The 17,385-nt window shown below is 37.0% G+C and overlaps 1 protein-coding gene across 4 annotated transcripts in view; it reads left to right on the forward strand.

The window, feature by feature from the left end:
- The window catches only part of col16a1 (collagen, type XVI, alpha 1), a 76,015-nt gene extending 59,320 nt beyond the window's left edge, over window positions 1-16,695 (forward strand). For all 4 annotated transcript variants that reach the window (XM_079878854.1, XM_079878856.1, XM_079878855.1 and 1 more), the window contains 25 exons: window positions 897-974; window positions 1,452-1,496; window positions 2,299-2,343; window positions 4,101-4,154; window positions 4,261-4,314; window positions 4,441-4,494; window positions 6,636-6,680; window positions 7,031-7,084; window positions 7,411-7,446; window positions 7,733-7,795; window positions 8,068-8,139; window positions 8,268-8,321; window positions 8,424-8,468; window positions 8,683-8,727; window positions 9,186-9,239; window positions 9,728-9,781; window positions 10,399-10,449; window positions 10,540-10,629; window positions 10,725-10,760; window positions 11,861-11,905; window positions 13,440-13,643; window positions 14,132-14,195; window positions 14,320-14,496; window positions 14,587-14,664; window positions 14,759-16,695. In XM_079878854.1, coding sequence (XP_079734980.1) covers window positions 897-974; window positions 1,452-1,496; window positions 2,299-2,343; window positions 4,101-4,154; window positions 4,261-4,314; window positions 4,441-4,494; window positions 6,636-6,680; window positions 7,031-7,084; window positions 7,411-7,446; window positions 7,733-7,795; window positions 8,068-8,139; window positions 8,268-8,321; window positions 8,424-8,468; window positions 8,683-8,727; window positions 9,186-9,239; window positions 9,728-9,781; window positions 10,399-10,449; window positions 10,540-10,629; window positions 10,725-10,760; window positions 11,861-11,905; window positions 13,440-13,643; window positions 14,132-14,195; window positions 14,320-14,496; window positions 14,587-14,664; window positions 14,759-14,958 — 1,797 coding nt within the window. In that variant the 3' untranslated portion in view covers window positions 14,959-16,695. The remainder of the gene's footprint in view (window positions 1-896; window positions 975-1,451; window positions 1,497-2,298; window positions 2,344-4,100; window positions 4,155-4,260; window positions 4,315-4,440; window positions 4,495-6,635; window positions 6,681-7,030; window positions 7,085-7,410; window positions 7,447-7,732; window positions 7,796-8,067; window positions 8,140-8,267; window positions 8,322-8,423; window positions 8,469-8,682; window positions 8,728-9,185; window positions 9,240-9,727; window positions 9,782-10,398; window positions 10,450-10,539; window positions 10,630-10,724; window positions 10,761-11,860; window positions 11,906-13,439; window positions 13,644-14,131; window positions 14,196-14,319; window positions 14,497-14,586; window positions 14,665-14,758) is intronic.
- Window positions 16,696-17,385: the final 690 nt, after the last annotated feature.

Consider the following 17,385-nt stretch of genomic DNA (forward strand, 5'->3'; position numbering starts at 1 on the left):
TATTAAAAAGTTAATATTAATATAAAAACTAAAGTTAATATTAAAAACTAAAATATTTATTTCAATGTTTCTGTTCATAATATTTGTTTAGTTTTTTTATATTTTATATTTGTTGTATAGCCCTAATTATAATATTTTAAAGCTTCCAAACAATAGGTTTGCATGGATATCCTCATAATATATATTGTAGCATCTCCTCTTTTCTCTCAGCATCTGAAATGGTTTGATAAAGGATTAAGTCTTTTCCTTTCCAAAAGCCAGCTCGGCTCTTATTGGTCAGATGGCCCAGTCTGTTTTGATTGGTCTACCGTTTACACCACGCGTCGGAAACAAAACGTCCATTACCATATCTGAATTTCAGCTCCGGAGACGTTCACTTTAATTTTTGAAACTTGGAAGACCTTTTCCATTCACATTAACGGATTTATAACACACTACATGAAATGTAATATCTGAAAAGCACAATAGGGGCACTTTTAACTAGGAACAACACTTTGTTGTATAAATGACCATGATGAACAGCAGCATTTTGCTAAATAGTTCACATAGGCAGTTATACAAATGGTCTCACTGAATCAGTGGATCATTCTTTTGAAACGGTTCATTTGCATGAATGTCCAAACAAACCAATTCACAAAATTAATCAGAATGCTAGACAGAACACTTTAGGGAAGCTATATCACACGATACTGCTACTCTCTGGAAAAAGTAACTTGTTACTTAAAAAGCTATACTGTTCTGAAAGGACTGCCACACAACTGAAAATGTTCATTTATTCCATTGTTCTAACACAAAGCAGTTCCCTTACATCACATAAAAGTCATTACTTATTTTTGTCTTCAAATTGTGCAAGCATTTTTTAAATGTAACCCCTGATGTCTGCTCAATGTTTTAAGACGGGTAACAGTGGTCAGTGCACTGGTCCACCAGGGCCGCCCGGATTCCCAGGGAGCACAGGAGGCCGAGGAGAACCGGTAAGAGATTCTGATAACCGTTTCATTACCACCAGTGCCAATTAGAGATTATATAAGAGCCCAATAAGACACTCACATTGTATTAATTCTGTCCCATATTCAGTCCCAGATCTGTGTGATCAGTGGCTTTGGAATGATCTGAAAAGGTGGGGGGGAGGGACACATTTATAAACCTTATCATCTTGACTCATGCATATTAATTAGATGATGTAATATACGCCCAGTCATCCTAAATGATTTCCTGAAAGCCAGTTAGGTGGGCGCTAGGGATAGTAGGATTACTTACCCCATGCACATTCATTCAGTTCACTGCTGATGCAACCGGTAGTCAGAGGCTTCTGTTTGCTCTTAGTCATCATGTTATATTGCAAGTAATGATTATTTTCCAAAAAGGTGTTCCCCCTAACCCATTTATAATGGTTGCTTCCATTATATCCCCTGTTTTCTATAAAACATTATCCTTGTCTGTGTCTTCAGGGTCTTAGAGGTGAGCGAGGACCTCCTGGTTCTGCTGGAATCCCGGTAAGTTTCCACTTTATCCGTTATGCTCTACATTGTCTCCCTAAAAGGCTATTTCTGGCAGGATTCCCTTTTTTTAGCCTTCTTTTCTTAGTAACTGAGACTGAGTGACCCCAGATGGCTTTCAGAGTGTGCCCATGTCATAAGAGACAAATCTCAATGCTGAGACCTTGTTTCAGAAGTGCAGCATACGGTGAACTGTTCTGCGTGACTTCATTTAGTCATTAGCATTTAGTCCCATGATGCAGTGTTTGTTTGCACGATCTATTTTCTTTCAGGTTCAGTGTTTTCAATTAGGAAGGACCAAGAAGGGAAAGCAGCATAGTAGCTACTCTTTGCTGTGAGGTTAGAGAGCCCCCTACAGGCTTGGCACAGAAATGAAGAAGGTTTTTTCAAAAGAGTCCCAAACCTGTGCCTAACCTAATTTCAAGATGGAAATGAGAGTTAAGACTTAGCTTGTGCCCGTTTTAACTTGTGTGCAATGGCTTGGGAGGATTCTTATTATAGACCAGGAGTCTGCAACCCTTTTTGATATGAAGGGTCTTTCATTTTTTTTTTTTTTTTTTTTTTATCGCTGTGCTTTTTTTTATCACTGTTATCATTTTTGATTCTGTTGAGTTTCATCACACTTTAATACTAACATCACATTCAGTTTAAAACGAAGTGAAACAGGCTGCATGACAATGAGAAATGAAGAGGCGGGTGCGAGGGACTTCTAACAGGATTGCTTGTTTGTTTATTGATTTTTTCCATTATAAAGGAAGATGTTTCTAAATGTTGCTCTCTTATTATCTTTCTCTCATAGGGGAATATTGGTTTTCCTGGTGCTCAAGGACCCCCTGGCCTGAGTGTAAGTCAAAGCACGCCAACTCACGATCAGCTCAAACAAACACATTCAGAAGATGTTTAATTACCTTACCAGTTCAACTTCTCTCATGCGCCTTAAATTCCATGATATAGAAATAAAACTGTACTGTTGTGGTGCTTGTTCGATTATCTCTCCAACGTGTGGTGCTGACAGGTTATTTTGCAACGTCTTGAACAGCATGTTTAAGCAGAGATTTGGGCTTACTGATGAATCGAGTCTGAGTCAGAATGGATTTTATTTTAATGTCGACCAGCTTTATGCTTTGTGAGCATTATCTGATTCTCTTTAATGTGCTTCAATCGAATCTGAAACAACAAACTCAGCGGTGTTTTTTTTTTTTTTTTTTCTATTAGCACAAAAAAATGTAAATAAAGATTTACAGTAGGGCTGATGGTTTCCAAATTGAAATTTTCTGTGGGATTGATCCACTAATAGAATGATATATAACTGAAACGCTGAGGAGACTGTGCAGTCAGCAAGATTAAGGAGTATAACAGAAATGCATTGCCAACAGACACAGCCAATGGATGGGCATTATTTCCTCTTGTATTTAAAGATGAAGTCAAGTACTCCCCCTCATATTTCTGTTTAATGTGTAGAGACAACCATAAGTGAGCCATTATTTAGTTGCTGAAGAGTCTTGACCTATAGCTGAATAAAATGACCCTATAAAAATGGTTTCTTCCCAGAGGGCGAAACTTTACTTAGTTTTTAACTCTTATACTTAGCTCTTTTTATTGATGCTTTTTAATCAGAGAGTTACTGAAAGACAGACAATACAGCATTTGTTTTGACATATTAACCAAGAAATCAAGATTAAACAAAAGCATCCCTTTCTCTATGAGTAGCTATAGCTCCAAAATAGGTTCCACTTTATTTTAAGGTGTCATTGTTACAGTGTAATTATATATTTAAGTACTGAGTAATATTAAGCAAGTACATGTACTTACTATAGGGTTAGGGTAGGATTAGGATTTGGTTGAGGGTTAGTTGCATGTAATTATGCATAATTTACTGTTATTACTATGGTAGTACATGTAACATATGTAACAAGGACATTACTAGTATATTACAATTCAATACAAAATAATATTCAATTAATATACGTACTACATATATACATATAGTGTAGTAACAATATAGACAAAATGCAGCAAAAATGTAAACAGTACTAAGATAAAGAACTCCTCTAAGTAAGGTCAATGCCTTTAGAACAAGTACATTAGTAAATAAGAACAATCAGTCTAGAAACATTGTTAATTTTTCAAAGAGCACTGACCTTCGATCAAGAAAAAAACATACTCTAAGTGTTATATCTATATGCAGGAAGCATTTACTGGTTGATTATCCAATATGGTATTCAGCTCAGGTCTACACCACATTATGCTTGCAATAGCTGAAAGGCATGTTTTGTCCCGTGACTATGAAGGTAAAAACAATAAAAAGAAAAACTCTGCATCATTTGGCTGTGTTTCTGGAATACAAATTGCATTAATTAATTCCCCTTACTTTCAACACTTGCTTATGGAATAAATGCCAATCTGGTGGCAGATGTATACACTTTTTTTTGTATTGTGATTAAGATCAAAATGATCTGAACTGCAAGGCGGTGAGAAACCATAAGTATTCTCCAACAAGACCGAAAAGGAGCTTGATTATTGTGTGATTTTTATAATGTTAATATTTTTGCCAGCTCTTTCTTTAATGCCTCTTTGCTGCTTCTTTTTTTTAAATCATAGGGTCAACAAGGTCAGAGAGGGACAGATGGGCTTCCAGGACAGAAAGGTGAACAGGTGAGTCAGCTTACAGGATATGTCCTGAGTAATTCGGGAATATAGACTAAAAAGGTGCCTATGCACAGTTTGCCGTTTTATTGAGTGGTTTTGTTGTTTTGTCAAGGGTCCACCTGGAAATCCTGGCTATCCTGGAAATATGGGACCACCTGGACTCCCTGTAAGTGGAATAGACATTTTATGCAATGGACCAGATGCAGAGGCATCATATTTTAATGTTTTGTGACAGGTGATATAACTGCTAAATGTTTGATTGGCGGGTTGAAATCGTTATCCTTTTTTCCAGGGACTTAAAGGAGAGCGTGGCGGTCCAGGCACTGCGGGGCATAAAGGAGAATCAGTAAGAATGCTCTGTTTGAACAATGTTAAACTTACAGTGTCCAGATTATTCAGTGACTTTCAATGGGATCTGTTTTTTATGTCAACTGCAGTTTCACGCATCACAAATGTCATGAAATGTTTGAAACTCCTGTTTAAATGTGTATAAATACATCTATATTTAAAAAGTTTTGGGTCGGTAAGATTTATTATGGTTTTTGAAAGAAGTTTTTTATCCTCACCAAGGATGCAATTATTTAATCAAAACTACACTAAAAATATAATACGTAATATTTTAAAATATTATTACAATTTTAAAAAACTGTTTTCTATTTAAAGTCCCCCTATAGTCAATAATTGCATGCCTTAAATTCATCTTGGATCACCAGAATTACATACAGTATTTAAACGTTTATTCCTTGAAAAAATTTCTGCATGCCTTAAAATAGCTTGATTGTAACTCTACACCCTTGCCTCATTTAGTATACACGGTTCTATGAATATGCAAATTAGCCCCGCCTCCACTCACTCACACCAGCTCAGAGATCCAATCGTTGACCATCACACGATGACTTGATTGGTTACAATGTAGTTTGTGACGTCAGAAACACCAGCGATTTCAAACCTGAGACTGTCTTTGGTTCACTGCAGTTTTAAAGGGACAGTTTACTTTGAAATTAAATTTTGGTATGTTTTAGCTTACCTCAAGGGCATCCAAGATGTAGGTGTCTTTTTTTCCGCAGTAGTTTCAATTTTGATATTATTAGGTCAAACCGTTCTTGTCTCTCAGTCATATAATGCAGGTCTGTGGTCACTGTCTCAAAGAGCATGCACAGAGTCCAAATTAAAACAATTCCCCATCGTCCAAATTAAACAATTCCCCATCGTAAGTACACATTGATGGCCTAAGACACGAAACGAGCGGTTTGTGTGAGAAAACGAACAGTATTTATATCGGTTTTACCTCTTACAACACAACCACGTCCAAGTGATCTGAGGGCGCGGGCGCTTCCTATTGTGTGACGTTTGCGCAGACTGATGCATAGAGATATACACACCAGATTTCGCCTTGGCTACGGCAGTTCATTGCAAATGCCAGCCAAGGCGACTTCTAGTGTGTATATATCTATGCACCAGTCTGCCCTCAGATCACTTGGACGTGGCTGTGTTACAAGAGGTAAAAACGATATAAATACTGTTCGTTTTCTCACACAAACCGCTCGTTTCGTGTCTTAGGCCATCAATGTGTACTTACGATGGGGAATTGTTTAATTTGGACGATGGGGAATTGTTTTAATTTGGACTCTGTGCATGCTCTTTGAGACAGTGACCACAGACCTGCATTATCTGACTGAGCGACAAGAACGGTTTGACCTAAAAATATCAAAATTGAAACTACTGCGTAAAAAAAGACATCTACATCTTGGATGCCCTTGAGGTAAGCTAAAACATACCAAAATTTCATTTCAAAGTGAACTATCCCTTTAAGGAGGAAATAATCAGCAATGGTGTTGACTTATGAATTTACACATGCTTTGTCTTAAAGCATATTAAAAACACAACATAGACATACAAACAACATTAAAAGCTTGATTTTCGCCACAGGGGGACTTTTAAATATATTTATAATGTAATTTATTCGTGTGATGCAAAGCTGAATTTTCAGCATCAATATACACCAGTCTTCATTGTCACATGATCCTTCAGAAATCCTTTTAATGTGCTGATTTGCTGTTCAAGAAACATTTCTTATTCTTATCAATGTTGAAACAAATACTGCCTAATATTTTTGTGGAAAGCATGATACCGTGAGGATTTTATTCAGGATTCTTTGATGAATAGAAAGTTCAAAAGAACAGCGTTTATTTAAAATAGAATTTTTTTGTAACAATGTAAAAGTATTTAATTTCATTTTAATCGTAATATGTCCTTGTTGAATGCAAGTGTTAATTTCTTTAAAAAATTACAAAATCTTACTGAACCTAAACTTTTCAATGCATATGATATGCACAAAAAATGCCTACTTTTCAGAACACCTCAACCCTTTATTCTTCTTTTATTCTGACTCTCCTTTGGGGGGTTCAAGCCACACAGGAACATACACTGAGGAAATTTGAATGACTTGGTAAACAGTGTTTGAAACTTTGCACTTGTTTTATATAGGGCCCACCGGGATCTCCAGGTTATCAAGGACCGGTTGGCCCAGCAGTGAGTAAACATCCAGTTTTATTGCTGTTATTATTTCTACTTCTCGTATACTCTGACCCTCAATAGCACTGCACTTCATTGGTTTGTCTTTTTCATTGGCTTTTTCAAAACCAACCTTTATGTCTATCTTGGATGGCTGATAATCATGCACGATATATATTAGAAGCCAGATTCTCTTTTGTATTCTCTTTGTGAGTAATAACTCTCAGATCAAACAGACAAGCTTCAACTTGAAAAACTGTTTGGAGAACATTGATTTTTGTTCTTTCCTTTTCACAAAGAGTCAACATTGTTCTCAAAAACTGTGACAATTTGTAATGTTGAACAACATACGTTTTCTTGACTGGCAGGGTCCTAAAGGGGAAGCTGGAACATCGGGACCCGTGGGACCAAAGGGAGATCAGGTATGAAAGCATATCACTGATGTATTGTGGTAACAAAAATCTTTCTTTAAAATATGTTTCTATATATGTCATATCCCTTGATATCACATTCTCGTGATACCTTATTTATTCATAATACAATATGTAGAGCAAGCTGTTCTGTTTTCAAATTTACAAGCCCAAGATCTGAGAAATGTTCTAAACATATACTGTTTTTCCTTGGAAAATAAATATTTATAACTTTGTGTATCCACTCAATAAATTCCCAGGTGGATCCCCTTCATTTTGTTGCTGTGTTTACGAATTACAGTGCACACAGTAACAGTTCTCACATCTTTTGTATTCAGGGCTTCCAAGGATCCCAAGGATTCCCAGGACAACAGGTGGGATTTCAATCATTATCATTCATCATTTAGTCACTATTTCCCTTACCTGTCGTATAGTCCACTCGCATTCTGGTATGGGACACCCACTTTTCACAATCCAATCAATTCCTGATGGATTAAGTCAAGTTACGCCCAACAGTTTTTCATTCAATATTCAGTTTTATTCGAATATAGAATAGAAATAGAATTAATATTGACGTCTGAATTCTGAAATAAGCCTAATCTCTTTGTATATGCTAATGGACCAATCCCAGATCTCTTACTGTTGCCTTCATGTCTCCAGGGTCCTCCAGGTTTCCCGGGAAAAGCAGGTCCTGCGGGCCCTCCAGGACCACAGGCTGAGAAAGCAAGTGACAGTTCTATAATGCCTGAACATGCATTGATGAATGAAATTATACCACATGGGTGACATTCCTCGCTCACGTTGGAAATAAATCCGTATAAGAGCAATGACATTTGATGGATGACTCACCATTTACATTCATCTGCATTATCTCTAACGGTCACTTTCACAAACAAGCACTCTGACATACCGCAATTTGGATGTAAAATGGCTTGACATGTGGAATGTAGATGCTTCTCTATCAAGCACTCAACTTAATGTATCTACTCCACTAGGGTAGTGCTGGACTTCAGGGCTCACAGGGACCCACAGGTCCCCCAGGATCACCCGGGGGCCCAGGCATGCCTGTGAGTGTCAGAATCCTCTGGATAGACTCCCGTTAAAGCAGACATTCAGCCTATCATGTCTCTGTAATCATTAAAACTTTGACTAAATAAGGATTTTGTTTTGCTTTGTATTTTGTGCTTGTTTAAAGGGACCACCTGGAATGGAAGGACTTGATGGCAAAGATGGAAAACCAGGTTTAAGGGTCAGTAAAAAAAAAAAATATATATATATATAAATATTATGTATGTGTGTATGTTGTTTTTGTCACAGTTTTCATCTCTGTTTTATTCTTACAATCACACAGGGTGAACCAGGACCAGCTGGTCCTGCTGGACCCAGGGGAATACCGGTATTAACCGTTTCTTTCTTCGTTACCATTTCCAAGTTCTTTATAGATTTAAGCAGTGACACATGAATACAAAAATCAACATTTGGAACAAAGCCTGAAACAAAGAACAAAGTCAACTTTAATTAAGCGTCTCCGAGGAGGAGCTTGACTTGCTTTAGTTTTGACTTTTCTCTGATTGGAAGAGGCTCACTGTGTAACTGTTTTTTCATTCCAGGGCTTCAAGGGCATCAAAGGGCACACAGGTCTCCCAGGAATGAAAGTACGAGCCTTTTCTTGTGTTTCGTAGCCTTGTCTTTCTTTCTATTAGAAAAGTTTAGTGCATAAATGAATAAAAGATGAAAGTTTCCATTGATCCTGACTTTAAAGCTGATGTGTGTAATGTTTTTGATGTTATAATACTTTCTTTAAAGAGCAGAGGCAACCACAAGTAAGCCATATATGAGCTGAAAGTGTTATTATTACTACAATCCAATTTTTACGTTGTTCTGTTTGTTTTAAATCGCCCAACATGTCAACTTCGAGCTCAGCCTATGGCGTAAGTTTGGGGTGGGACTATAAGGAAACTGCTTGGAAACTATCATTATTTTTGCAAATCCTTTTGCCACTTCTAATTGCACAAAAATCTGCTTTTATTTCTGTATATTATTCTGTCTTTTTACATATTTCTTTGTCATTTATGCTGCACCACCCCTCTCTTTTCTTCATTGTTATCTGTAGGGAGATAGAGGACCTCAGGGACCAGCTGGAGCAACAGGAAGGGCTGGTCTAGAGGTAAGCTCTTTTCTATTAGATATTTTGCCGTTGCACCTTTAAATACGCCATAGATTTCTCTACAAATGCTATTTAGATTTCAGATAATGAAAGAATGCTCTGAAAATAGGTTTCTGCACCCTTAAACCAGAAACATAGTCTATGTAAGAAAGCAAACAAAGATACAAATGCTTGGCCAATGTATTTCAAGTGTGTGATCCCATTGTACATTCCTAATGTGTGTTGTCATGTTACTGTGGAAGTAACAAACCTCAGTACTCAAGGGAGTGACTGAGTTATACTTATGTTTATAATAACTGATTTGTTCAGGAATATTCTCTTTAAGCGTTTGCTATATCATGGCAGTAATTAGAAGACTATTTACACGTATGTCCATAATGAAATAATATTATATGGTGGTGGCAAACATGAGAATGCAACACTTACTTGCATTGTGCTATGAATTGCGATCTGACACCTGGATAATTTTTACGGTACTTGTATTTCAGGGTGATCCTGGTACTCCTGGACCTCAAGGACCACCTGGAGCTCCAGGACATATGGTAAGTATTTCAAATGTTTTATAATCTATTTTATTTAGTTTGTACATATGCACTACTGTTCAAAAATCAAAAGATTTTTAAATGTTTTTGAAAGAACTCACCAAGGCGGTATTTATTTAATACAGTAAAAAAGCATAATATTGTGAAATATTTTTACAAATTAAAATGTTTTTCTTATTTTAATATATTTTCAAATGTAATTTATTCCTGTGATGGCAAAGTATCATTACTATAGTCTTCAGTGTCACATGATCCGTCAGAAATCATGCTAATATGCAGATTTGCTCAAGAAACACTTCTTATCATAATCAATGTTGAAAACAATAATTTGTTATAAGTATAAATTTAAAATAAGTTTTAATATTTTTGTGGAAACCAGGATACTTTTTTTCAGGAGTACTTAATAGAACGAGCAAGAAAAAAAAGCAGCATGTATTTGAAGTAAAAAAAAAAAAAGGTAACATTATAAATGTCAATACAAACAATACTTTTTTAATTAAAGTATTAAAAAAATAAATCTTACTGACCTCAAACTTTTGAACGGTAGTGTACAGAAAAAAGAAAAGAAAAAAACTTGAGAATGTAATGGTATAATGCTTGCAACTGGAATCTTCTAGGGTTCTGCCGGATCTTCAGGGCCACCAGGACCAGCTGGGCCACCTGGACTGGTGAGCAAAATTGTCTTCCAAAACAGATAATGTGTCAGTGATGTTTTTAAAGAGTTGAATTCTTTACCATGTCTTTTTGTTCTTAACCAGGGCATTAAGGGAGACAAAGGTGAGGGGGGAGAGAGAGGACAGGCTGGATTACCTGGCCCCCCAGGGGTCCCAGGTCATCCCGGGCTGATGGTCAGTACCTAAACTTAGTTTGTTTTCAATAATATTTACCAAAAGTTTTTATAGACTCTAATTAAATTATTCTTTCAAACCCCTTTTTTCTGTAGGGTGAACCAGGAAGTGATGGAGCGGTGGGTAAAGACGTAAGTATCTCCTTTGATTTGCATTAGTATACGATCTTATAAATACAGTATACAACTTTATAAACACAATTTACTCAAAATGCACATCATTGTTAAGCCATGATTCCAAAGATTCTGTTTTGACTGTTGGATTTTTTTTTTTACCACTGCCTCTGCCTCATAGAAACCAGAACTACATTTATTTGGACATGCAGAGATGTAAATGTATAGTCAGTTTTGAATTTTTAATAATGTGTTTACATGGAACAGATTTCAGATTAACACCATTAATGCCAGCTGTCTAACTTAGAATTTTAGAAACTTTATAGAAGTTTAATTGGATTATTACTTCTGATTAGCAGAGGTAAATGCCAGCTGTCTTGTTCAGAATTCTAGAAACTTTCTAGAAGCTTATTGGGTTATTATTGCTTCCATTTAACACAGGTAAATGCCAGCTGTCTTGGTACATTTACACAACAACGATGTACTAAAAACAGAAACGTTTTTCCCTTCGCGTTTTTCTCGTACAGATGACAACATTGTCAAAACGATCCCCGTTCACACGGATCTAGCAAACTATTAAAAATGCTGTATTATTCATGCCAGGCCAGTAGGTGGCGATGTTACTTTGTAAAGAAAAACTATGCACCTATAGACTGAACACGTAATTCGCCTGCACATGACGTCACCGTTTTCCCAAATTCACGTTTTTTTGTAGTTTGCACAGAGACGATAACGATATATTTGAAACCCGTTTTTTAAAGGTTTGCGTTTTCAGGCCCTCAAAACGCCGTTGTCGTGTAAACGAACGGCCAAAATGCATAAAAGTTTTTGTTGAAAACAACCCCTTATTTGGAATTCTAGGAATTTCTAGATGCTTAATTGGATTATAATTACAAATTTCAGCTGTCTTATTTAGAATTCTAAACTTTCTAGAAGCTTAATTGGATTATTAAAATCAGGTTAATGCAATTACCGTATATTTACACATTCCTAATCGAAATATGGCCAAATTCTGATTGATTTAGGAGTGTTCTTGTGCACATAGACACAATGGTTATTACTGCAAAACTATGTAATATTTGTCCCAGTTTCACTCCTCTAATTATTTGTAACCGCAGGGAGCCCCAGGTCTGCCAGGAGAACCTGGTCCACAGGGACTGAAGGTAATGTGCATTGCTTTCACATCTCTGTTATAATGTCTTTGCATCATTGAACACTGTCATCTTTTAATATGTATTTGGATACATCTTATTCAGGCATAAGAGAGTGGCTTTCCCCTCAAATCAATGTGTGCTCAACAACATCCAGTTAGTTTGTGTGCTTACATTTGTTCAATGAAGTTGTCAGGTGGCTCCATCTGCAATCACAAGAGCCTGTTATCTAACCTGACTTTGCCATCACTCTTTATTTTATTTTTTTGTATTTTTTTTTTACCTCATCTGCCACAGTAGCCTGTTTGAACACCACTCTCAGCTTACATAGTGACACCATTATACTCCGTAATAAAGCCATACAGGAGCATCTGTCACTGTGACAGGACAGCATTGTCAGGTTTTTGAAGTTTGGGCTTGAATGAGATGAGAGCAGTGCTTTTCCCTCAACCCATTAGCAGAAGCCTTTAAATGTGTAAACAAGTGACTCGCTCTATATAGACAGCTACATGCACAACATCAGTGTTGGGAATGCTGCTTGAAACTGTAGCTTCACAAACTACTTGTAAATTAATATATTAAAACTACCCTACCCTAAACTACAATACAAGCTGTTAGAAAAAAAGTAGCCAACTACATAGAAGCTATTAGGTGCCAATATATTTTTAAGTAGAACTATTTGCATTAAATATATTGAAATATATTCAATAAAATTAGTCAAGACCAGACATTAGACAAGACAATCATTTATATAACCAAGTTAAAAACATAACAAAGAACAGTAGCAATTAAGTATATATCCACACAATACAAGTCCATTAAACTGATTATCATTTGTGCGTTATTCTTTACAATCCACTGCATAAATCCACATGCAATTTCCTTTAAATTGGTGATAACAACAGTAAATTGTTTACTGTTGTACTGTACACACTACATTTTACATTGTACAGTATGCATAAGTTGACATTTGTTCACATGAGTAATATGGAATTTCTTTGATGAATCTGTGCATATTTATTTTGATGTGAACAAACCCGAGGCTGTAAGGGACAGAAGAACAGCACAGCACATACAGTACTTTAAATGTTTTTTTGTTCACTTGAGAAAAAAAAAAAAAAGAGACATATTTTCAATGTTTTCAAAGCAAAGGCACACTACAATACAAGCCATTAAAGCTATCCCTCACTCATCTGTAGAATAAGCTACATTGATTAATCAATAGCTAATTTACAAAAATAGTTATAAAAAAGTATTTAACCAGCAAAGGGTTTTTCAGAAGCAGAAAATTGAATTCACACAAAATAATGCAAAGCAGAATGAAATTATAGGCCACAATTATAGTGTTCACTGTATTTTTCACCACCCTTTTCATAAAAGTAGATGGGATAGACCTTGTACATTTTATTTTGTAGACTGTATAGTGCTGAGTTTCTATATAAAGGCCATTATGCGGTGCTATTACAAGGATCATTGAGTAGCCTGTGGTCATTGTCCTAGAGTCTCCTGTGTGGTAAATCACAGCTACTCCTTTAACCCTGTCCAGGGTGAAGCAGGGACTGCAGGGCAAAGGGGAGCCCCGGGAGAGCGCGGACGTCCCGGCCCACCAGGAGGAGGCTTTGGTTTTAGCTCTGGCTCCAAAGGACCAGAAGGGATCATAGGACCTTCCGGACCCCGTGGCGAAAGGGGAAGCCCCGGTTCACCTGGACAAGCTGGTACCCCCGGATCACCAGGAATCCCAGGGAATGATGTGAGGCTTATTCAGAAGCTATGTTCCCATCTAAAGTTTCTTGGTTTATCATTTGAAAGTGAATTAAGACAGCCATAAATATTAGTTTTGTCATTTTACTGTTGTAATGTTAAGTAAAATTATCATATAATTTTTCTTAAATATTGAATATTTTTTTATTTTACAGAGAATACATTTCTTATTTTTTAGTATATATATATATATTTTAATTTTTTCACATTTTAAATCACAATTTGATTGTTTATTCAAATGTTGCAGCCTTAGTACACAGAAAAATAAAAAAAACCTTGGCTGGAATAGTTTATTAACTGACAGAAACATAAAAAAAACTTGGCTTGGAATAGTTTATTAACTGACAGAAACAGTTTCAGGCCTGCAGTACCATAGAGTACAGTATCTACTTTGAGAAACAATAGATCTTGTTTTGCAGAATAGTATATATGCAGTGTATGAGTATTTTAACTTCGAAATGTATCTATTTTTTCCAGGCTGTTGTAAACTATGATGAAATAAGATCCTTCATCAGACAGCAGGTCATAAAGATCTTTGATGGTGAGAGAACTTTTGTGACCAGTCATATCTAGATGATGAGATATGCACTGGGACTTTTTCTTTAGATTTTATTTCACAGAGAAAGTGTTTTAGGTTGGTTTTCAACCTTTATTTGTTCTCGCAGAGCGCATGGGCTACTACATGTCACGAATGCAGATGCCTGTGGAGATGGTTGCATCCCCTGGCCGACCAGGACCCCCAGGGAAAGATGGAAATCCAGGCATCCAAGGGCCGCCGGGGATGCCGGGCCGCTCTGGGCAGATTGGCCGTGAAGGAAGGCAGGGACCCATGGGTCCACCTGGTAAGATGAACTAATGTGCTAATGTTTCATACAGCGGCCCAATGTTCCATTTGCCCGGTCTTCCACATGGATGCTTTTGTGTGTCCCCAGGTGCCCCTGGTGTAAAGGGAGAGAAAGGAGATAAGGGTATAGGAGAGATGGGAGACAGTGGTCCTCCGGGTGCTCCAGGTCTGACTCTAGTTTTCAAAAATGGAGGTCATTTTGCCAAATGTATTCCACTGTCATACTGTAATTTCTTTTTCATTCCTTCCATCCCTCTTAGGTGCCCCTGGTCCTCCTGGTTATGGTAAGATGGGACCACCAGGTTCTTCTGGTCAGCAGGGCATCCCCGGGATTCCTGGACCTCCAGGACCCTCTGGACAGAAGGGCAAGGATGGCCGTTGTCACCCGTCAGACTGTATGAGTATGCCTGTGGAGTACAATCCCAAGGGTCCCATGTCTCCCAAAGGTCCCATGTACTAGAAGAGGGTTTAAGAGAAGTAAAAGATGGAGGATGGTACCCCAAAATTGACATTCTCACAATTACCTACCTGTAACTTCTAAGGCTTCTGAGAAGATCCATGGAGAACCAAAGGATTAATGTGCGTTTCCTTTCCACATGATGCAATGCCAAAACACTGGTTCACCACGAATGGGGGACATTTGTAAGTTATTGTCTGCTGTTGAACCAGTGAAGACATCCCAAGATTGAGTGCCTTAATCCCTGAAAACTGTCCCATAATGCCACGCTTGCATCATAAACTGTTTTTTTTTTATGATTTATTATTACAGTAAATTGAAGACTTTTAGTTCCCTGGACATACAAGGTGTTTAAAGTCATTATTGGTGCCCAGATTTATTCATCCTTCAACATTTTCATTTCTTTACTAGCCCCCGCGAGAGGATTTCTTTTGACGCTTCACATCAGTCTTTAAGGCCCTTGGTTATCTTTAAGCAATATTCTGAATTAAATACAAGTTAAAATCATCTATGGCATGCTGTTGATTACTGCAGGAATTTTTTTGACTTGTATCTCAGTTTGTGAAAAAATGTTGAGTGTTTTGCATATATAATGGCAGTTTACGGGGCAAGCATTCAACTTTGTTTTGTAACAAAATGAGCTATGAAATGATTTTCTGTTGAAATCGACTTCATGCCACAGATGCTGTTAATAGGGCTTGTGTTGAATCTGGAATATTCCTTTAATAATATTTTTGTAAGGGGGTCGTTTTGGCAGCTGCTAATTTTGCTATATTACTGCTTTGGCAAAAACAATGTGGCATATCCATCCAGTTTCCAGTGAATAATTTGTTCCATAGTGTGAGCCATTTAATATAAAATAGTTTGATGTTATCATTAGAGGCATAGATACAATTGCCCTAATTGACTGTTAATTATTCTCCCCAAGGGCTCGTGTTGTACATATTCATATTTATATGTAATGGCTTTTTGTACTTTAAAAAAAAAAAAAAATTGACATCAGCATGGCAGCCCTTTTTATTGTCGTCTCAGATATTTTGGAATAATTTTATAAGCTCTAAACAAATGGATGTTTTGTAAAGGTAGGTTTTATATGCAATTTTGGGTTAAAAAGCAATTTTGTGCCGTTGGACCAGACGGAGAGAGATTTTATTTTTCTAAGAGTATTTCAGTGACACCTATCTCTCTATGAGCCCTGTGATGACATCTCCTCCACCACCAGTCTGGACTCTTAAACTTGAATTTACTTTGATATACTGTACCACTTGCAGCTGAACCATCATGTGCTCCTAGAACACTCTAATCTTAAATATGCTTTGCTAGTCGTCCTAAAAAACGCCAGATCCCCAGCCTTCACAGTTCAGTCATCTCTAAAGCAAACGGCATCTCTGATTCTCTGCTGCGTCAGCCAGTCTGATGCTTTTACACTGCACTTTATCACTCCCTCGGACTGTATGCGTGTGAATGTGTGTGAAGATAGCGAGAACGATTCTGTATCTATAATGAGAGGATAGTTGAAAAGTTTTTAGCAGAGCCATTGACAATTTTTAAATTACGCCGTTTTCATGAAGTGAATGTAATGAGCATTCAGCCTTTCAACCGTTTATTTATCCCAAGCTTTAAGAAAAATCTCCCCCTTCATCATGCAACTCATCATAGTGCTATTTGTAAGTAAAGTTATTTGTGTGCACATTTTTTTTTAAAGAAACTTAAAGAGAAGCAATAAAAGTTTTGAAAGCAGTTGCAGTCTATGAACTCGTTTATTCGCAGGTTAGTCAATCACAAAACAACTTATTTATATATCTATCTTCAGTTTGTAGCTATAGCGACAGTTTAGGATTCACAAAGGATGAATGAAATGTCTTGAACCTAGTGAATCTAGTTTTTAACACTTTATATGTAACATCATGTATGATGATGGTGAGGGCGTGAATTTGGAAGTAGAAATAAGATTGTTTTTACTAAAAAGAGGCAAGGATTTCAAGAATATGTAACATGAGAAACATGAGGTGTGTCCCAAATTACACTATATACACTATGCACTTACACCATGCTTGTTAACGCAAATATCTAATCAGCCAATTACACGTTCAGCAACTCAATGCATTTAGGCATGTAGACATGGTCAAGACGATGTTCAAACTGAGCATCAGAATGGGGAAGAAAGGTGATTTAAGTGACTTTGAACATGACATGGTTGTTGTTGTCGGACGGGCTGAGTATTTCACACACAACCATTTCTAGGGTTTACAGAGAATGGTCCAGAAAAGAGAAAACATCAAATGAGCGGAAGTTCTGTGGGTGAAAATGCATTGTTGATTCCAGAGGTCAGAGGAGAATGGTCAGACCTGTTCGAGCTGATAGAAAGGCAACAGTAACTCAAATAACCACTCGTTACAACCGAGGTCTGGAGAAGAGCATCTCTGAACG

This window comes from Squalius cephalus, assembly GCF_949319135.1.
Source record: "Squalius cephalus genome assembly, chromosome: 8".
Taxonomy (NCBI): Eukaryota; Metazoa; Chordata; class Actinopteri; order Cypriniformes; family Leuciscidae; genus Squalius; species Squalius cephalus.